This window comes from Abramis brama, assembly GCF_963993115.1.
Source record: "Abramis brama genome assembly, chromosome: 22".
NCBI classification, from domain to species: Eukaryota; Metazoa; Chordata; class Actinopteri; order Cypriniformes; family Leuciscidae; genus Abramis; species Abramis brama.
Genome location: NC_139984.1, coordinates 21,785,328 through 21,807,410, shown reverse-complemented (window position 1 = coordinate 21,807,410; position 22,083 = coordinate 21,785,328). Strand labels below are relative to the sequence as shown.

The 22,083-nt window shown below is 38.7% G+C and overlaps 1 protein-coding gene across 5 annotated transcripts in view; it reads right to left on the bottom strand.

Moving 5' to 3' along the window:
- Positions 1–122: 122 nt before the first annotated feature.
- l1cama (L1 cell adhesion molecule, paralog a) overlaps positions 123–22,083 on the bottom strand; it is a 49,199-nt gene continuing 27,238 nt past the window's right edge. The window contains exons 2-29 of one of the 5 annotated variants that reach the window (XM_084099511.1): positions 20,690–20,953; positions 19,072–19,086; positions 17,925–18,027; positions 16,821–17,014; positions 15,445–15,567; positions 15,183–15,353; positions 14,635–14,749; positions 14,351–14,535; positions 13,941–14,072; positions 12,622–12,765; positions 12,419–12,530; positions 12,033–12,193; positions 11,342–11,501; positions 11,116–11,240; positions 10,780–10,881; positions 9,811–10,008; positions 9,513–9,583; positions 8,587–8,812; positions 8,306–8,421; positions 7,989–8,214; positions 7,790–7,912; positions 6,130–6,300; positions 3,557–3,667; positions 3,210–3,359; positions 2,496–2,627; positions 2,323–2,395; positions 2,206–2,217; positions 123–2,045 (exon numbers count right to left, since the gene is read on the bottom strand). In XM_084099511.1, the coding sequence (XP_083955637.1) occupies positions 1,796–2,045; positions 2,206–2,217; positions 2,323–2,395; positions 2,496–2,627; positions 3,210–3,359; positions 3,557–3,667; positions 6,130–6,300; positions 7,790–7,912; positions 7,989–8,214; positions 8,306–8,421; positions 8,587–8,812; positions 9,513–9,583; positions 9,811–10,008; positions 10,780–10,881; positions 11,116–11,240; positions 11,342–11,501; positions 12,033–12,193; positions 12,419–12,530; positions 12,622–12,765; positions 13,941–14,072; positions 14,351–14,535; positions 14,635–14,749; positions 15,183–15,353; positions 15,445–15,567; positions 16,821–17,014; positions 17,925–18,027; positions 19,072–19,086; positions 20,690–20,822 (3,834 nt within the window). In that variant the 5' untranslated portion in view covers positions 20,823–20,953 and the 3' untranslated portion in view covers positions 123–1,795. The remainder of the gene's footprint in view (positions 2,046–2,205; positions 2,218–2,322; positions 2,396–2,495; positions 2,628–3,209; positions 3,360–3,556; positions 3,668–6,129; positions 6,301–7,789; positions 7,913–7,988; positions 8,215–8,305; positions 8,422–8,586; positions 8,813–9,512; positions 9,584–9,810; positions 10,009–10,779; positions 10,882–11,115; positions 11,241–11,341; positions 11,502–12,032; positions 12,194–12,418; positions 12,531–12,621; positions 12,766–13,940; positions 14,073–14,350; positions 14,536–14,634; positions 14,750–15,182; positions 15,354–15,444; positions 15,568–16,820; positions 17,015–17,924; positions 18,028–19,071; positions 19,087–20,689; positions 20,954–22,083) is intronic. The other 4 variants (XM_084099512.1, XM_084099513.1, XM_084099514.1 and 1 more) reach the window with 4 other exon arrangements.

Here is a 22,083-nt window from a genome sequence, read left to right as displayed (position 1 = left end):
AAGACATAGTTTTCAAAGTCATAACAAACAATCTTGTGGGCTATATTTACATTCATCTGGAAAGTAAGAGATTTTTCTTTTCCCTGTGCCCCTCTCTTGAGAAATACCAGATGTACCATAGATTCTCTCAGTGCTATATTCTGCTATATTTGTTTATTAAACATCAAATTCAAATGAACCAAAAAGCAAAAAAGGGAACAAATGCTATTTGGTATACTGGTATGGAACAATTCCCACCCAAACAAAGCATACATTCTGTGTAATAAGACACAAGCCAATACATGATTGCATTTTACGTAACCAAACTAAACTGTGTGTGTGACGTACTCTCTCACAACCCTATCTAACTCAATACGACCTCACAACTACGCACCTTACGTGTGTATTCTTATGGCTTTACACCAACAGGACTGCAAGAGAGAATCGATCAATACAGTTTAATACAATGCAGAAAACAAGAATTAAAAACAGACACACACAGAGGAAGAAATAAAGATGAGAGATGATGGTGGTGAGTATGTTGTCATAGGCAGGCACAGGAACCGATGGAGATGAAAGAGATTATAATACTGTATTTGGCTAAATTGATAGATGCTTATTTGTACAGCTTGCTATAAACGATCTTATGTCGTAGAGTCATTGCATCTCATGTATTTACACTACGGAACTCTATAATCGTAACTGAGGGGATGCCGATATGTATCTTCTATTGAATCACGGTTATATTACAACAAATCAATGTACAGATGACTTAAAGGTGCCATAAGCAAAATTTATGGAATGAAAAAAAGGAAATTGGTTCTATCCATCTGCAGTTGATTGTAAGTAAGGGACGGGGTTTAGGCGGACTAAAAGGCTGTTGTTATATCATCACATTTTTATTAAATATAAAAAACAAAAACAAAAAATGAAATGATCATTTACAATAAGATCAGTTTGCAAACAAATTCTTCTGTCAGAATACATTGCGAACTTTGATGGAGAAATATGTTTTTAGTTAGTAGCAGATGGTGTAGTTACTGCATCTACCAGCAGGGGCTAATCTTTGTAGGGTAGGGTTTTGGAAAAGTGGGTGTGTCCAAGTCAGTGGCCAAGACTCAGAGGTTTCATGATGGCTGACATCACTTACAGCACCTTTAAAACACGACACAAAAGTGATTCTTGTATAAAAAAATAATAATTAATAATAAAAAATTAATTATAAAAATGGTTCAGGCAAAATGGTAAACAAAATGGTAGAGACGCACAAAACACAATAAGTTGATTAAACTTTGCAACCAGAATAACCAGCTCATGCTGTCTATATGCTTTCACAACGCACTTAGTCATGATTTTAAGGCCCTCAGCTTCTCTCTTCTCTCTCTCGCACCCTCCTTCCGGGTGAATCCGACTCCATGTTTGATTTGGCGCCTGCCACAGGAGCTCGGCGTCTGCTTTATTTTTCACCGGATTATCAAAGAAGTCTCTTCTGGAGATGTTCTTGCCACGTCTGTATAACTGTAAACGGCTATAGCCTATTTTATATCATAAAATGAGAGATAAGATCTGTAAACAACGAGCATGGCAGTCTATTTGTTATATGTCAGTCGAATGTTTTCCTCTGGCTGTGTTAAAAGTGTTGTGTTGGTCCAATTACGTCTGAAGTAAGTTCCAGCAGTGGCTCTGGAGGGTTCTCTTGGCGTCTGTTGTGTGTGTAGGTCTTATTATTGTGGGTTTTCGATTAGTTGGTAAATCATGAGCGGTTGCAACAGGTGGGCACATGTGTGAATCCACGTTTGGTCTCGGTCTCGCCCGGCTAGTCAAGGAGGGCGGCAGAGTTGGGCAGGCCATGGTGGGAGATGGCTGTGGCAGGATTTAGAGGGGAACTTTCCTGAGTCTCAGGGTCAGGAACATCTCGGACTCCGCTGCTCTGACTGGCCAGCGAATCGTCCATGAGGACCTCGGTCTGCACGCTGTTGGCCAAGTCGTCTAGAGCATCGTCGGTAACTAGCTTACTGTCCTCGCACAGAGACTGCTGACTGGCCGTCCGCTTCTCCTCGTTATCACTGTGCAAAAAGTGTGAGGGGGGTGGGTACAATTAAAGCTACAAATATACACCAAGTGTGACGTCAAAAAGTTACATCAAAAATGCCGCTTTGTGCATGCAAGGGAAAGTATTGCGAAAGTTTAGCATGCAAAAGAACACAATGCCACTGCAAAGCATACCTCTCAAGAGATCTGTAAATCATTGGGAAGAGCATTAGGGAGAGAAAGAAAGAACATAAGTAGCAAGAAAGAGAAAGGAAGTTTCTGCAATAATCTGTCTAACAAACTTCACCAAACCTGTACTCTCCAAAAGCCTCATTATTCATTGGCCGAGCTTCAGAATCTATCTGGCGCTCTTCTTTCTCTTTAACTGGAAGAAGAACAAAATTCAATTTTTTTAGTGTCAGGTGACTAATCATAAATTAGATGGTTAAACAGAATGATGTGTGCGCTGTTGCAAGTGTATTTACCTGAGTATTTTCCACCTTTGCTTCGTTTTATGAAACACAGAATAAGCAGTACCAGCAGTAATAGCACAAGGGCGCTGATGAGTCCGATGAACCAGCTTTCAGTCACAAACCCATCCTGTTTCTCCATTTCTACTTAAGCAGAGGGGAGAAATGCTGTTATGAATTTCCTGACACTTTGTTTGATATTAAAGGGAAACCCCTACACTACCATTTGGGGTTTTAATGAACACTTTTATTCACCAAATCAACATATTAGAGTGATTTCTGAAGAATCATGTGACACTGAAGACTGGAGTAATGATGCTGAAAATTCAGCTTTGCCATCACAGGAATAAATTACATTCTAAAATATTACAGTTTAATAACAGTCACAGTTTATATTACATTTATAATGTTACTTATTCTTTTTGAAGCTTGAAAGAAACTATAAAAATCACAGTATTGAAAATATTACACAAATTTACTTTTAAATTTGAATAAATAAATAACAGCATACAGGGTTGGAACAAGATGAGGTTAAAGAGAGTAAATGAAGACAGTTTTCATTTTTGGCTGAACTATCAAAGGTTACAAGAAAACATCCTCTACGCTCCATTTTCCAGCCCAAATATAAAAGTTATAATCTTCAAATGTGGTGTTCATGAAAGCTCTTTTGTGGTCTGCACAATAGCACATTTATTATAAAAAGCATTAATAGGACTGTTTTGTGATTACTTGTTCCAGCTGTCTGGATCTCATCCTTCCAGATAGTCTTGTTTCCTAAGTTAATCTCCAGGTAGTACAGCGATCCGGGCTGGAGCCCCTGCAGCGTGTAGAAAGACTGAGAGCTGTTTACTTTTTCAGAGCGCTTCCATTTGCCTTTGCCTGGACAGAACACAGTACAATCTAAATCAAAACAAAGGGTACTGAAAAGATAGAGGCACTAACTAACTAACTAAGAGAACAGGTAATAAAGCTGCCACTTCCTGATTTGCTATTTGATAAACAAGCTTGTGTTCATTCTCAATCTCATTCTCAATTCTCAATCATTCTCCATCACATCCTGTCTATACAGCACGTACCATCTCTCAGGTAATTAATATGGAATCCCACATTCCTCTGTCTTTCTTTCGACACCCAGGTCAGGTTGACTGATGTCTCTCCAATCGATAAGCTAATGTTGGAGGGTGGACCTGTTCACACACAGAAACAAAACAAGTCACACTTACACACCCTTAAATCTGATGGTCGTTTGTTAAACAAATTCATTCGTTCCAATATAAATCAAATATGTTCTGATTGGCAGTGATTGAGTCCAGTGTTGGGAGTAACGCATTCAAGTAACAAAATATCTGAATTTCTTTTTCAAATTCCCATTTATTGACTGAGACCCATTCTGTCCTCATGTTGAGAGAAATCATAAGTGTAGAGGCATTGTGTGAACATGATGGTTATTGTAGATCTCTAGACTAAATACGAGCAAGCATTTACTCATCTCACTTGCACAAAAACATCTACAATATTCCTCAAAATAATACAAATATACTTTATTATTTGACCTTGCTTTATTAACCAATGTCTTTGCAGCTGATCCAGTTCAAACATACCAATAAGCAAAAATGACTTTCTTGTTGAAAGCTGCATCCCAATTCAGAGGCTGCATCCTTCGAAGGCCGCATTCGAAGTCCGATTGCATCTCAGCGGCGCGACGAAGGATGTCCTAATTCAAAAGGCTCCTTCAAATGCGGCCTCCAAATGCATCCTTCATTTCTCATAAAATGAAGGATACATCAGGTGGATCCTTCGCGGCCTTGCCTACCCCAGAATTCATTGTGCGCCAGTGATGACAGGGTTTAAACCACCTACACTTTTAAACGTAAGTATTGGGTTTCAGCTTAGTCAAATATCTAATGATACAAATGTAAAAATAAATAAAAAAATGTAAGCTGTTCAAATGACATATCTTACTAAGATGCAATTATATATAGTTTATACTATTTATTATACACAGAAATGGACCATGGTGAACATATTTAGACAGCTTGTGAACCCTCTTTTGTTTTCAGACAGTTTAATATAGGCCTAACTCTCAAAAAAGTCCAGTACAAACGTCAGCGTCACTGCCGCTTGTTAACGGCAGCTGTCACAGATGCTAGGTGACAAGAACAGTCCTCCGTAAGCTAGATCGTCCCATTTAACAACGCTTAGAAGAAAATATTACGGTTTTTATGACCTAAATGTACATTTTACCAGTTGTTACCTACAGTTTATACAAACATTATGGCCATCGACCAGTGGTTGATGTCTCAAACATAATAATAGCGCGTTTAATAATACGATCGCATTATGATTCATTAAATAAATACAACCGAATGGCAGGGCTTTACTGAGTCATATGTAAACATAGTATGAATATTGAAACCTGTAAATTGAAAAAATTATGTTTAAATTATGTTTTAAAATTGTAATCTTAGTTCAAATGGAACATTATGTATTATTATGTACAACTGTATACATCATTTAAATAATATATCTATTGTCTAATGCCCAGGTGATATGCACAATATCAAAATATAGAACTGTAAAATTAGGCTGTGTAGTTGACATGCAGATAAGACGTCGGAGCGCAAAAATGTGATTTCTCCTGTCCAACAACAACCAGGCCGTTATTTCCGTCGTGCCGATCGAGTCTGTCCCAAAAATACCTCTCAATGTGCCCTCGTGGACTCGCACCAAGGGCCCTATAGGTCTGCACTACATGATGTCACCAAAGTGTGGACACAAGTCCGGAGTGTGCCATTTGGGACAGGGCCATTCATTTAAAGCAGGGCTATGCAGTTTCGGGTATTTCTTCGCTATATTCTCGCTTTTTGCTCACAGGTTTCTCTATAGAGCTCCCTCTACAGCTTCAGAATAGATATTTGACAACACTGTCGAAAAACTCGTTGGCGACTCTCAGACACCAGAGGCTATAGATCAACGACAACAAAGCAGATGGGACATTCTTTAAAACGTCTTCTTCATTCGGGTTTGAACAGCGTGAGGGAGCGCAATAATGACAGAATTTTAGCAGATTTTTTTGCCGTAAAGCAATTTGTTACATCGCGAGACCTGATATCACGCAATACTTCCTGACGCTGAGGCCCGCCGGGCCAAAGTTGCAAGGGTGGTTTTTCGGCTCACAGGCGCTTGGGGGTGTGCGAGACGACCACCATTCAACCCGAAAAAAGTCATATAACTATTCCAATGACTCCGAAGCTGTTCGGTTAAAAAGTTACTTAGTTCACCTTTAACATTTGCCAAAAAACAGAACAAAACAAAAAAACAGGCAAGCCCAGCCAGGGTGAGAAAAAATAACAATTCCATAAAAAGTAATTCAATTATTTACTTTTTTAGGGAGAGTAACACACAATATCGTAATGCATTACTTTTAGAAATAACTTTCCCCAACACTGATTGTGTCACATTTTCACACATTTTCAGTGTGGACACACAAATTACTTGTCACTAGAAGTGTGTTGCATCATGTCTGGTTAGGTGTTTAAAATGTGTGTGAAAACATTCCCCCATCATGTAAAACCCCTCAAAACGCAGGTGCAGTTAGATACAACTCTATGTCCAGATAAATCATTCAGTGATGGGTAAAGTGTTGGACCTCCATCCAGTGTGGTAGCTCCCTCGCTGATGATTGGCAGTCCTTCTCCAGCAGCCGTGTATCCCCGCAGGTGGAAGCGGTAACGGCTGCGAGGGTCCAGCTTTAACTTGAAGTGATTTTTGCTGTGGTCACTAATCTTTTCTACCAGCATAGGGCTGTCTTCATTATCAACTGCAGAGAAATGGGGGGAGACAACAAATGTGTAAAAAATATTGTTTTAAACATTGGTTGGTGAGTTTATATTAAGTAGTTATAGTTGTTCAAAGGCATTCTGGGCATTTTTGTGCATTTCTATACAATTGCTAAGGTGTTTCTGAGTGTTTTTGTGTATTTATATAATAGACTTTATATAAAGAAAGATCGTATTACTTTAACTGAGAGAAAGTGCAACATGCAAAATGGTGTAATAAGTCCCGCCTTCTAAAGAAAAGAGCCATTCCCCGATTGGTAATGTTATCGCATCACTGCAGCTGCCGTTAGAAGCTCCAGTTCCTAGAAACAGTCAGTGTTCTTAGGACTACGCATGCGAAAAATGCTGTTTTTTGTCATGATTTGAGCGTTTAGAAGCAAAATTTATGAGACTGTTTTCATTGGTGATTTCAAATATGAAATTTAATCGTAAGCTTGGCAAACAGTTTTGGAGAACTTTATGTTTCCTAATTCAAAGAGATTGGAGCTGCACTTGCATGCCCGAGAGGCGTTTCAAAGATGACCGCCAAGTGTAATTACTTGTCTTAAGCCGGGGACACACTTAACGACTGTAAGGCCGATTATGTGTAATTTGATACTTACGACTGATCATGCCCAAACGCGCTGAGTCAAAGATAGTTGCGTTCAGTCATTGTTCACAGTCGGTGTTTAAGATCTGCTCCAGTCATTGGAAACAGTCTTTAAGTGTGTTCAGTTCAGTCTTAGAATGTTTCAGCTAGTCGTTAAGTGTGTCCCCGGCATTAAAATGATTGTTTATATGCAGTTGCTTAGATATTCTGAGTGTTTTTTCTTTGTTTGTTGCTAAGCAGTTGCTAAGATGATCTGATTGTTTTTTTGCATTGCTCCGCAGTTGCTAAGATGTTTTGAGAGTTTTTCTGAGTTGCTATGCAGTTGATAGGGTGTTCTAGGTGCTTTCTAAAGTGTTGCTGGGGTGCTGAGTGTTTTTAGTGTGTTGCTATGCAGTTGCTAAGATGTTATGGGTGGTAGTTCAAAAGTCATAAATAATGTTAAGGTATTTTGAAAGTGTTTTGTTTGTTGCTAAGCAGCTAGGTTGTCCTAGGTGGTTTCCAAGCTGTTGCTATGCAGAGGCTTAGTGTTTTGGGGTTGCTATGTAGTTGCTAAGGTATTTTGACAGTTTTTTGAGTTGCTATGCAGCTGATAGTGTGGTTTCTAGGGTGTGGTTTCTAAGGAGTTGCCAAGGCGTTTTGAGTGCTTGGGTGGTTACTAGAGCATTGCTATGTGATATTTAGGGTGTTCTGATTAGATGCTTGCTGTTTTTTTACTTAGCCAAGTCAAAAGAGTGTCTAGACATAGATTGGTTCCTTCCTTCAATGTAAATCTCTGGGATTTTTTTCAACCATTGTATTGTATACCAGGCAAAAATCCCTCTCCTCAACAAACTGCTTCTAATAATCCTGATGAGAATGAATCAGGCTGTTAGTTCACACACCTTGTTGATACTGTAATATGTATCCTTTCAGGACTCCATTTGGCTGGTTGGGCGCAGACCAACGCAGTATCATTTCTGTCTCTGATGGGCTTTCCAGCAGTAAAGATGATGGAGGACCAGGTACTGAAAAAAATGGATGACAGAATTTGAAGCCCTCACCTTTCTTCAACTATTTTTACTTTTTGTCTCACGTTCTTACCTCCTTCTGGAGTGTGGAAAGTGAGGGCTTCAGACTCAGGTCCTTCTCCTTTATAATTAAAGGCACTTACAGTCAGTGAGTAATGGGAGTAGGGCTGCAGATCTCCCAGAATCTTCTTCTCCTCGTTACTGTCCGTCGTCACAACTGAGATGTTTGTCGGCCTACCCTCCCTAACACGCTCCCGTCTGAGGTGTCTGCTTTCTGGGTCAAAGTGCTTCAGATAAATCTATAGGATGGATGATAGACAATTTGTTGAAGAGATTTTACATCTTACATTTTTTAATTTTTGGCTGAGTTAATACAACACAGAATGTTACCTTGTAACCCAGCAGACGGCCCCTCACAGTTTCTCTGTTCACGGCCGCCCATGTCACTTTAATAGCAGTGCTGTTGATCAGAACCACTCCCACATCCAGAGGGGCCTCAAGAGGGACTGACAGGGAGAAAGAGCACCCACACTTTGATTCCCTTAAAAACATCTGTCTCAGGATTAACTAAAATCATTGTTCAATTGGGGTGAATTGAGATAACCTTACAGGAAGATGTCAGGAAAAAGGGCTCACAATAGCAGCAAAAATATACAACATGAAAAACTCACTCTCCTCTCCAGAGTATCCAATGGCGGTTTTGGGCTCTGGACCTTCTCCCATATCATTAACAGCTTGCACTTTAATCTCAAAGGCAGAGAAGTTGCCCACATCTGTGACGATGAAGGGTGGAGAGTAGACGTCTTTGGTGTGCCAGGACGGACCGCTGCCCAAAACCTTCCTCCACATCACTTTGTAGCGAAAATCTGGGCCATTGAAACTACGCCTGTCCAACTCCTACAAGAACAAAGACTCAGTCTTGAGCTAGAATGTATCTTTCTGTGAACAATGAGAATTTCAAAACATTGGCAACAAGTACAGGGATTCCTTTTTTTTTATCAGTTTATTTACATTGACTGTCCGGACGAACTGATTCACTAGAATGAATCAGACTTTCCAACGCTACACGAGAAAGATTGGATCGTTTAAGATGAACTAATTCACTATAATGAATCAAACTTTCCAACATTACACATGAGAGAGAGTGAGATGACTGTTTAGGATTAACTAATTCAGTAGAATTAATAATACTTTTCTAACACTACATATACTCTATATATGAGAAAGAGGACGATTTAAGATGAACCAGTTCACTAAAATGAATCTAATTTTTAACAATTTGAGAGAGAGAGAGAGAGAGAAAATAATAAATTGAATAAATCATTCATGACAACATTACTTAAGAGAGAGAGAGACAGCCGTGTATACTGACTTTTTAAAACATTTTAAAAACAGTTGGTTACACCACTACTTGTGCTACCAAAAATGTAGTGATATGTACATTATATGGATTCCTTTTATCTAACTTTTTTGTCCATTTTCAAGCTTCTGTTCACTTTCTTTTGTGTTCCATGGGGAAAAAAACAAACAGGCTTGGAACGACATGAAGTGAATGCATTAAGACAGAATCATTTTTGGTCTGAATTGCGCAGCGCACCTTCCATGTGATGACAAGGGTGCCTGGGTCAATGGAATCACTGCGCACTCCTTCAGGGTTGCTGTCTGGAGCTGTAGAGGACAAATCATAATTTAGTGCCAAGATGTTCTAACATGGCAATAAAACTGTCACTTTACATCAGCCACACACTGAGAGAAGATACAAACACAAATTCAAAGTGTCATACAATGATTCAAAAGACAAAACAAATGCATCACAATGTAGCGGGACAAGCATTTTCTTTTTCAAGGCAATGTAAGCGTTCACACACTCGCACACACATGCAATGTTAACTTACGAGCAGCTGGTGTGGAATAAGCCTCCGTTTCCTTGCTCGGGTCACTCTTGCCGATGTCATTGATGGCGATGATTCGGAAACGGTAAGAAATGAAGGGCATCAAGGGAAGGGTAGTTCGCTGAATGCTGCCTGACACACGGCTTAGCTCCTCCCATTCCTTTCTTTCAGATCCTGTCTCCTCGAACTCAATCAAATACTCTAGACACAAACATGCGTGTATATATATATATATATATATATATACACATATACATACACATACACATACATAAAACAGGAAATGACACTGATTTTATATAGACTAGCCCCCAAAAAGTATTTGGACACTTAAAAATGTATGAATGCCACTGCATTAGATGAAAAATATTAAGTCAAATAGCATTTTTTTTTATAGAAAGCACACTTTTCAAGTATAAGATTTGTTTTTGTTTTTTTAAATGATGGTTTCCCAAAATGGGGTTTGTGAGTTGATGAAACGCTAATAATGAAATAAATCAATCATACAAAATGTGAAATTAAAACAATTAATAAAACATATTAATAAAAACAAATTAAAAGGAAACACTTAGTATTTTTGTAAAATATTAATTTAAAAAAATTTAGACAAATATTTTATTTGTTTAACTGTATGTAAAGTGACTAGTGTGTACCTCAAGTAAATATTTAAGTCTGGCTGACAAAAAAAGAAAGAAAAGGGAATCCCTGTGCAAACTGAGAAAATGTGGTCTGATATTGGTGTGATATTTTGTTATTGAGCACAATGACATATTTATTTTAAGTGTGGTTTGAGTGTCCAAAAAAACGTTCAAATCTTTGTTAAACCATCAATTTATACAGCATTTGACATTTAAAGGGGGAAAAAATCAATAAGAATTTCAAATAATGAACATGTATCAAATAAAAACTGCATACACAAACTGTATGTATTGCATAAACACAGGGGGAAAAAAACATATATTGTAACTGTACCTATCACAGGGCTGTTGTGATCATCTCCAGGTGTCCAGCTGAGAGTGACACTGCGTTCTTTAGGTTCAGTCATTTGTATTTGGGTTGGAGAGTCTGGCCGATCTGGTGAATGAGGGTTGACAAAGAGGTCAAGGGGTAAGATGCCAGTTAAAACAAGGCATCTATGATTTTAAAGGTTATTTCTTGAATCTGCCTACAGCCAAACATGTCCTTTGTCCTTTCTGTAGGTCACATTATCATACAACATGCAGCACACATACAGCTATATAGATCCAGACATGTAAGGTTTAGAGATGGCCATGTTATAGGGAACAGGCCATTTATAAAGTTATCTACCAACGATAGTGATGGAGCCACTCGCTTCCGCCATATCCAGAGTGGTAATGACTTCACAGGTGTATATCCCTTCATCGTCTTCTTCAACTTCAAGTATTATGAGGGTGGTTTCATCTATCTTGTACCTAAGATATTTATGGTTAATAATGTTCGTGAAATCATGTTATACAGTTCAAACTAAGCCATTCTGCAGCATTTTGAGGGACATGAAGGTATAAAAGCATACTTGTCTGAATCAGAGGACTCTGTGAGCTTCTTATGGTTCTTCCTCCACTGGACTTGAGGGGCGCCCTGCCTGGAGTCCACCTGGTACTCGCAGGTGAGGTTAGCCGGCTTCCCCCGCTGAATTCGCAGAGCCAACGGAGGTTTCACAATGACTGTCTTATCTAGAAGACAGAATTTGTAAAAGAAAATCTTGATTTTAAGTTTTTTTTATGAATAAAAAAAAATATATAAAATAGTATTTTTCTTGTCTTATGTTTCAGTAAATTGCTTTATTGGCCAATTTATTACTTAATCTCAAATTTAGACTTTATATAAAAATGTATACTTTTTTTATGCAATATATCCTAAATTGTATTTTTCCTAACCTATTTTCAACCAGTTAGATTTTTGCTTATTATAAAAAGCTAAACAAAAGAAGAAAAATAACTTAGAAACTTCAGTAATGATGATAATAATTAAAATATGCATAATATCATGCATGCAATTTTGAATATTTAGAAGAATATTTAGATATTTTACTGGAAATCAAATTCTTTTTGCAGTTTGTTGGCTTTATGGGGATATTAGAATACAATAAAAGCATCAACATTAAATTAGTGTAATGAAAAGAAATGACCCTAACAGTCTTAAGTGAAACCAGTTATAAATCAAGTATGTGTGATTGCATGAGCATTCATGCATGTTAAACTCACTGAGTACGGCCAGCTCAGCAGTGATGGTGATTTTGCTGTTGCTGACAGTGCAGGTGTACTGGCCGCTGTCATTGAGGGAGGCGTTACTGATCTTTAGAGAGCCATCGGATAACTGACTCATCCTTGGGTTGGCTATAAGTGCGTCCCAGGACTCACCCTCCCTGTGAACACACAAAATATTCATTTTAGCCTGTTTAAATGGATGCATTGTGCGATATTACAAGAACACCGATATTTAGAAATGCTGACTACTGAGTGTGATTCTGCCCATGTTACCCTAATGGACTCCCCACAAAGCAGCTTCCCCCCAACAATATCAGGACAGCTGGCTAGAGCAGTTCTGGCATGTGAGGAAGGGACACCCCACAGGATCGAGTCTGTCTTACCATGTGACATTGGGCCGAGGAGAGCCAAAGGTCTCGCAAGCCAGATCAATCGTCTGTCCCTCTGCCACAGAGTACATGAGTACATCTTCTGTCAAAATCTGGGGAGGCAGTTCTAGAGAAACAAAAAAACACACAAAGCTGTGATATTCTAGTCCCTGAATGCTGCCTTAGCCTTTTAGAGCTGCTTTCGAAAATGTATTTACCTATAACATAGACATAAGCATTGATGAGGATGGATCCGTGCTTATTGGCAGCTTTGCACTGATACACCGCAGTGTCACTGAGTTCCACATTCTTCAGAGTGAGAACACCATGTTTCAAACTGCGACGGGGGTCTGGGTCAATATCTATGCAAAAAAGACACCTCAGTACATCAAGACTATACCAATGTCTCTCATGTCTCACCCGAACAAATAAAGATTATTTAACATATACAAACAAAATATACATTAAGACAGGGATTCCCAAACTTTTTTGTCAGCTGAACAAAATTAATTATTTTAAGTACCCCCTGAGATTTTACGACATTTACGACAAATATATTTTAATGACAACGGTCAACCAAGCTGACAGCCTATTGTAATTTCATACAACAATTGATTTGGGTGTGCAAGTTTTTTTAAAACGTTTTTAAGTATTTTTAAGTTCATATTTCAATCATTTAGCAACACATTTGCATAGTCACGGTATTTCATATTCTTTTAGTGTTTGTGATGGATTTTTAAATTAATCATAACTAACATTTATTTTCCTTGCAGGATAACATTTATATGCTTTTGAAACCTAAATGTTTCCAAACACTTTGGTCAAAGTCAGTAGGTGTGTTTGAATCATCTCCAAATATAACAAAAGTGGAAATTAAGCTAGACAGATATCTAAATTTATAAACTCATGATTATGAGTAATCAAGAAATCCAGAGTTTGCTTCTGCCTTGTAACAGAAGGGTTTGCTGGATTATACATATGAAGAACCAATCATATTGTAGGAAAATTATGTAATGAATCATGTCACCTTTACCATGCTCTTATTCTATAAAAACTGCTGTATTTTTGTGCTGGTGGGATTCTCTCTGAAATTGGTCTGAGATCCTCAAGCTGTGATTAAAGCATATTCGAAGGCATTGTCTGGAGTCAGTTTGATTATTGCTCCGCAGCAGCTTAGTGGAACACTAAAGACTTTATTCCCAAGTGTTGGTGTTCAAAAAGGAACGAGACGTTGTTTGACTCAGTGTGAGACTCTTAGAGTAGAATAGAGTCAGAGTAGTTACACTTATGCGTCAACCAACACGGTCAGAGGGGAAGTCAACAGAGTATAATTTTGCAGGTGTCAGGGACACTTGGTAAAACTTAAGTCAGGTGCGTATAGAAAAAAACTATCACGTTATATTTAGATTTTTTATTTTATAATTATTTATTTAAACTTTTATCATTTTATTAATTCGTTTTTCATTTAATCACGAACCCCCGCAGTTTGAGAAACCCTGCATTAAGACATGGATTGTTTCCTGACTGAGTCAGTTACCAGTAAGAAGATTGCCATTGATGCTCCAGGTGACCTCAGGGCTGGGAATGCCATCAGCCTTACATTCCAGTTTGACCGTCTCTCCCGGGGCGTACAGCTGGCTCTTTGGTTCTTTCGTCCAATATGGGGCAGCTAGACCACCACAAAACAAACAACTAATCATGAAAGGTCTCTGGCAACAATTGTACAACTTTCCAGAAGGGATGCAAAGTAGGCAATAAGCTTTTATTAAGCAATTATACCCCAATCATGCAAGGCTAACAATGTAAATCCTGACTGAGATTGTTTCTTTCGTCAGCAAAGTGTAATTTTAAGTTATTTTTAGGCATCTTCCCAATTATCTCCTCAAGTTCACACCCCACATCTAAATCTGCAGAGGAAGTGATCTGGCAGTGTGAAGCATACAGTACCTTCCACAGTGATGCTGTAGGTGTGAGAGATCATGCCTTGCAGATTTGTGGCGGTACATTGGTACTCGCCACCGTCAGACTCGGAGATATTCTTAAAGCGCAGAACTCTGTTATAACTGTCAGTGGAGGTGCGTGACTCAGACAGAACTCCATCTTTCCTGATCCACTGGATACTGGGAGCCGGCCTAATGAGGGAAAGAACAGGATGCAAACAAACAGAACACTTTTGAAGTACACTTTGTGAAAACTCTAAAAGACACACGGCCAGATCAGGTTTGACTTACAGGCCCTGAACAATGCATTCCAGCTCTAGGTCTTGGCCACTGAGCACCAGGTAGGAGCTGCGGGAGCCAGTGGGTTGCATCATTTGTGGCCTTCTGTTGCGCACCACTGAGTTAGCTACAGACACAGACAAAGACAGAATTATTGAGGGAGATGAGGAGAGAGAGAGAGCATGGTAAACAATCACAGCTGCAGTAAGTGGGTGTTCACACAAGACTAAAGCTGGGCAAAACAGCTAAAACAATATCCCCAGTGGATGGATTGATAGATACTAGATTGATTATGATAGACAGACAGACAGACATACATGCATACATACATAGTCCATCCCTACACAGGCAGAAGAACATCTTTGGTTGCTGAATCGAGTCTCACTGTTTGTCAGTATTTTGCACCATTGGCATTGAACCTTAGACACTGTGTTACTGTATGTTAAAAAATAGCTCAATGTTAAAAAGTCGTGCTCTTTTCTACAGTTCAGCTCAAAAGTTTTATAAAATAGCTCTGGTTTGTCAAGGACAGTCAGCATCCACTCTGCCTTGATACTTACAGGGGACAACAGTGAGTTTGATGGGCTCTTTGAGCTGGATGATGAATGCGCTGAGGAACTGAGTGTTGCAGGTGTAGTCATCTCGGCTGTCTGCCGGGGTCACATGAGAGAAGTACAAGTTTCCATCGCGACCCTGAATCACACGCTCGTTTTGCTGAATGTGCCGCAGCCCTAAGAGAAAAAGTTTCATATACTGTATATAGATATTGCTGAGATGTTGTTCATGTTTAACACGGATAAACCAGGATAAAAACAGACTAACTTTTGTCCATCCAGTGGATGACCGGGGCCACGGTGCTGTTAGGAGGATTACAGGGAAGCACCACACTCTCTCCTTCCTCAACCTTCTTTGACACCTTCTTCTCCTTCTGTAGAGTAGGAGTGTCTGCGAGAGAGAATTAATTAAAATTACATTCAAAAGTTTGGGGTCGGTAAAATGTATAACGTTTTTTAAAGAAGTCTCTTATGCTCAACAAGGCTGCATTTATTTGATTAAAAAATGTAAAAGAACTGTTTTCTATTTTAATTCTATTTCTATCTTCAGTGTCACATGATCTTTCAGAAATCATTCTAATATGCTGATTTGGTGCTCAAAAAATATTTCTTCTTATTGTGAATATTGAAAAAAAAAGTTGCGCTGTGTAATGTTGTGGAAACCGTGATTTTTTTTTTTTCAGGATTCTTTTATGAAAAGAAAGTTAATTTATTTGAAGCAGAAATCTTTTATAACATTACAAATGTATTTACTGTCATGTCACTTCACATCACTTAAAGTATCCTAGCTTAAAAAAAGAAATAAAAAAGTATTAATTTCTTTCAACAAAGTGACACTTACTGATTCCAAACTTTTAAATACTAGTGTAAATTAATACAAATTCTCAGATATGGATGGGGAAATTTTAATTATTATTTACAACAATTGACCATTTAAAATACATTTTATCCTTGTGAGAAACTAGAGTATGCTAATTAGCTAGCAAGTAATTATATACAGCACAGCTGACAAAACAAAGGAACACCAGAATGCAATTAAAAACTACAACATTATTTAGAAGATGCCTTATGAAATACGTGTGTGATGGTGCACATATTAATGTGGCCAGCAGCACCAGCTGTGTGTGGAGTTCATAATACGCAGGCTATTGTTAGCCATGCTCATGCTGAGTACCCTCACTTCCTGCACATACTAATCCCAGGAGTGGTCGTCCCCGCTGACACACTTACACGACTCACACTGGTTTCTGAGGTAACTGTTGTCAGGGAAACTGGCAGAGAGGTCGGGACAGGGAGACAGGTAGATTGCTAGATAGATGTGGTGGTGTTGTTGTTGTTACAATGAGCCGCTCACAGTGTTGTGTTTGATAGCTAATTGGGAAGCAATCTGGGATTTATATTCGTTCTGGAATTCTTCGAAGCGCTTGTGTGACTGGCACACACAATGAGCTGTAATTTTCCTCTAAATGACAATTTCTGCATATGACACACAACAGGGGGCAGGGGGCTTGATTTTGGGCTGTTATCTGCTGCACGCCAGATTCTCTCAACAGAAAACTCGCCACATGTGGTAACGTCAGGGATATCAAACAGGCAATCATAAGTGTGCTGCTCTATAATGCTGTGGTAATGAGAGCGACTTACTCTCTGTGATAATACGAGCCTCTTTAGACACGGCCGTGCCGAGCTCGTTGGATGCGTAGCAGTTATATCTGCCCTGGTACTGGTGGATGGGTCCATCCTTGGCTGTCAACGAGAAGGTCCCAGAATCTCTGGACACTGAGAGGTCAGGGTCTTTAGAGGGGTCAAACTCCAAACCATCCTTCACCCAGCGGAACCTAGCAAGGATACAGATAAGAAATAAGTGACAGTATTTTTTTTTTTTTTAAATAACATAGAAAATAACATCCATAAATGAAACTGCTATAGACAAATTAGTATTTTTTCTCAATTAATCCCTTCTAAGATTAGTAATAAATTATCTGTAAAAAGCCTGTACTGTATACACCATTCAAAAGTCAGCAATATTTTTCTTTATAAAAAGAAATTAAAGGGAAAGTTCACCCAAAAATGTGAATTCTATCATCATTTACTCTCCCTCAAGTTGTTCCAAACCTGTATGAATTTCTTTCTTCTGTTGAACACAAAAGAAGTTATTTTGAAAAATGTTGGTAACCAAAAAGTTGATGGTTGATGGTCAACTCTTTGGTTACCCATATTCTTCAAAATATCCTCTGTTGAACACAAAACAAGAAAGAAGTTCATATAGGTTTGGAACAACTTAAAGTATCCCTTTAATACATCTATTCAACAAGGATGCATTCAATTTTTAAAAACATTAAAAAAATCATTTAAAAAAAAACATTTAAAAAAATGTAAACAATAACTACATTTCGAAATTAAATAAATTCTAAAGAATTAAATAAAATATCTATTTACAAAGTGATTATTTGCATTTTTATTTTTGAATTAATAAATTGATAAATTCTTTATTTTATTTTTAAGTGACACTCCTAGTCTTCCATGGCATATAGACATATGACTAAACTACCAGACATAAAAGCCATTAAAGTCCAATTCTTTAAAATCTTTAAAATGCATCATATGATAATAGGTTTAAATGTGTATTGGTTATGTAATTGTGGCTACAATTATTTATGAATGAATACAATGCAAAAAAAAGCAATATATAAAGGCTTCAAATAAACGGTTACCAAATTATGTAACTGTGTTGCTATGGATACTAACATGGGTGGGGGATTCCCAGTTGCCTCACAGGTGAGTGTGATGTCATCTGCTGAAAAGGTGGTGATAGACACTGGCTGGGCAGTGATCACAGGGGGGCTTTTCACTGCGGAGAGAGTGCATCACACTCAAAACATTCAATTACCCTATATTTCTGCAAACTTCTTTAGTTAGCAAAGCAACACCCTTAAAATAGAAACAGACATTCCAAAAAGCTATAATAACAGCTCATTTGTTAGTTGCTTCAGATATGGATGATGAACGCATATTAGTCACAGGAGTTGAGCAGCCTTTCCGCTGACCTGCTGTAATCACAATATTCAAAACAACTTACCGGTAATGATCCGCAGCACCACTGACTTCAGTTAAGTTTCCCACTAAACCTCAACAATGTTCTGAAGCAAGTGCCTCTGAATCTCCTCAACACTCACTCGATTAGTTCCAGGAAACGGAATTTCGTCCATATCATTAGAAACTCCCAAAGTGAAAAGATGGAAATGAAGAGCACGGTGTAAAGCGTCCAGAGACCCGAGATGTTATCTAAGTGTCTGTTGTTTTACGGATGAGTGGCCCGTGAAAGAATTGGAGAGCAGGAAGAAAATTAGACTTGAGGAATGAATAAGAGAGGCAGACAGCGAGAGCATAAAGCATTAGTGATGTAATCTACTGAGAGAGTCACTGAGGCTATAAACAAGTGCTTATACTGGACACATAACAACACTGATGTCTGGGAATGGTTACAGTGATCCCTCACTATGCAGCTTATATCCTCATCTATCTATCAATCTATCTATATCTCTATCAATCTATAAGAAGAAGAAAAAAACGCAGATTAAAAAAGTAAACTGTTCAAAAATGAAAGTAATCCCTGGTGATGGACCATCTTATGGGCCATTAACCATTATAACTGGGAGGCATGGCCACACCTCACCCAATTACCGAAGATAATCATTCATTTTAAAAGACTCATGCCTTAATGCACCCTCAAAAAAAAAAAATCATTCCCACACTTCTAAATATAACAAACAAATATCTCAGCTGATCAGTTTGGGCTGTTTGCTGCAGGCTGTCTTCCGTTATTGGAATGAGTCTGGGAAATGTTAGTGGAGTAGAGTCAGTGCATGCATAGACATATGCTAGAAATACTCACAGTGTCTTATTTTGTCTGTCCGTTTGGTCAGCGAAAAAAAATACAAAAAATCATCTTTTTAGTTTACAGTACAGTAATGCACACCGACAGCATGCACTTATATTGCACACACAAGAACACGTAGAACATGCACACACATACACATAAACTCTGCCTATGACTATTATTCCTAAGTAAAGCTAATTACAACTACCAGCATCTAACCCTAATGAGGATTAGATGCTTTACTGTATTTGCAAGGGCATTTTTAGAGGTATAGCAAACAAGCAAACACATAAACACGCATTTGTTCTTCTGTCATGGTGTGAACTTTCTATTGACTTGTTTTTATATAGATTTTTCTCTTAACCCTCACAGAAACTATTTTGACATTATTTGTTGTTAATATGAGGTTTTACTATCCTCGTGACCACATTTGCTCCAACAGTGAAGGCAAATCCTGACTTCCCCACCACCACCTAGATTGCATTAATCCTTTAAATAAAACAAAATGTTATGATTACACTGTTTGGAGGTGAAACAAAGAAAACACATGATGCCAGCTCAGACACCTGGACTGTAGTTCAGCTGGCCAACAAGAGGCACACTAGAGATAACAAGATGCTGGCAAAGCAGAGCTAAAATAAACTCCCTCCCTATCTAGCCATTTTCTTTCCTTTGACTTCAACCACCCTTTGCAAGACTGCTTGGTACTGCAGTCCCAACAACTTAATAAGAAAACAAACACGCTGAATGTCTGAAAACTGCAACATGGCAGGGAGACAGGAACAGAACGTTAGCATATGGGCCGGACTCGGTCAGACATTTTAATGTGGGTGTGTCAGGGCTCTTAAGTGTCACGCATTGAGTGTGACAGTCTCTCATTTCGGTCTTTTGTCACGCACTCCCGCTACACATTGTATTTCTCACGCGGAAAAACGCGTGGGGGGGTGGGGGGGGATGTGGGTCTGGGGTAATGTCACTCTTGCCTGTCTTCAAAACTTGAGAGCCCTGGTGTGTTGTCGATCTCAATGATCACATCCATCGTGTCTATGTTTCCCATTTAAAGGTCACTAATTGAAGTCAAGAGAAATCGTGACCTTTCATGCAGATGTAATTTTTCACTGACATCTCATTCTGGTGCATTTCTGTTTTGTAGTTTTCATAATCTAGTCTTTTTCCTCTTCTTTTGTGTGTGTGTGTGTGTGTGTGTGTGTGTGTGTGTGTGTGTGTTTGGAGGGGCGGGAAAGAGAGATGCTCTGTTACACTGATACATGACTGCAATCTTAAATTGCAGATGTACAATAATAGCAACAAACCCAGTGCTGTTAATAGATTTAGGAAGCTTGTAGAAGCTGCTGTTTTTACAGTTCCTGCTCAGGTGGGTTTCAATCACTGTGCGCTTGACTGTCCTTTCCAATCAGGCCTGTACTAGGCATTCAGGTCAATAGTATAATCAATTGAGCAATTAAACTCGCTTATAACTGCTCATTCTGCACTTTTTCTCTCACATTCACCTAACAATAAGCCATAGCAAACATTATAATTCTGCAAAAATCAATGAAAAACAAAAAACAAAACAAAAACACACACTCGCCATGCACTTAACATTTAATTTAATGTCAAATCCTGTACTCACATTTGGATGGTATGTTGATCATGGTGTCCCCGGGCTTTGGAGCCACAGACAGCAGGAGGAGAGGGAGGAGAGGGAGCAGGAGAGCAGCACATCGCCCCCTGCTGCCCACCTGCTGTAGTGACGTGGCAGGCATTGCACCTGCTGGCAGGCACAAACACAACGGGCCAGAAAATCTCAGATTATCCCAATCAGAGAAGAGCAGTCTTCACCGTTTCTTCTTCCTATATGTTTCTCTCAGGTCCACACACTCCTGATGCACCTTTACTGCAAGAGAAGAGGGAGAGAGAGCGTGATGGAGGGAGGGGCAGGAAGGGCAGACCCACATGCGTAGAGAAAAAACACTTCCACATGGCCCAGGACAGAGTGAGCCAGAAGAGCCAGAGTGAGCCAGAAGAGACACAGTGAGCCAGAAGAGACACAGTGAGTACAGAAGAGACACAGTGAGCCAGAAGAGCCAGAGAGAGGGGTGGAGTTGGGTGCATGTAAAAATGATATGTTGTGAAAATATTGTCAACCATTACAAAAAGATGCAATGGTAACATGGTGAAGTGATAATTTCAGATGGCAATACCATGGTACAAAATGATTATTAAAATAATTTCATGTACCATGCTATTAACTGTGCATTGTACTCCAATGTACTTCAAACAATACCATGGTAGTCCAACAACTATGGTAGTACCAGATACTTTTTGTTGGTTAATATTTAAATAATAATAATAATATTATTATCTGATATTGGTAGAGTAATATAATAGATTTTTTCCCTTTCTACTATAGCCTGCCCTACAATAAAATTGTTATGCTTTAAATGTAGTTATCAGTTATAAAATTAACATATTCTGCATCAGCTAAAACTTCTATATCAAGGCACTTAAATATATAGTGTGGTCACTTATGTCTGAAAGACTTAATTGAAAACAGAATACAATACATTCCATTGAAATAAATACTAGACATAATTTTATAGATGAAGTGAGCATCAGTAGTAGCACATGGCAAAATGTCCTTATCTCAAGCACAGATCAACTGTGACCTCAAAGCCATTTACTCAATGAATTTCCTCAGCAAGATCTCAGAAGATCTTAATGGTCATGCCATTAATGGATAATGATGAATGGAGGCCGGTGCAAGTAAAAAGATGAATATGAAACATTGTCTGGGTCTTTTTAATGGAAAAGATATGCATCGATTAGAGCAGCTATCGCTCACGCCACAGGCTTATGAGCTACGCTGCAGGAGGAGTTCTCCATCTGTACCTGGGCCTGCCAAATGACACCACAAAGACCTGCGTGTGCAGCTCCATTTATCAGCACTATCACTGGATCAAGCAATCTTTTTTCATTCACTTGCCTTTTATCACAATACAGTACAAAAAGGAGCTCCCCAAGGAC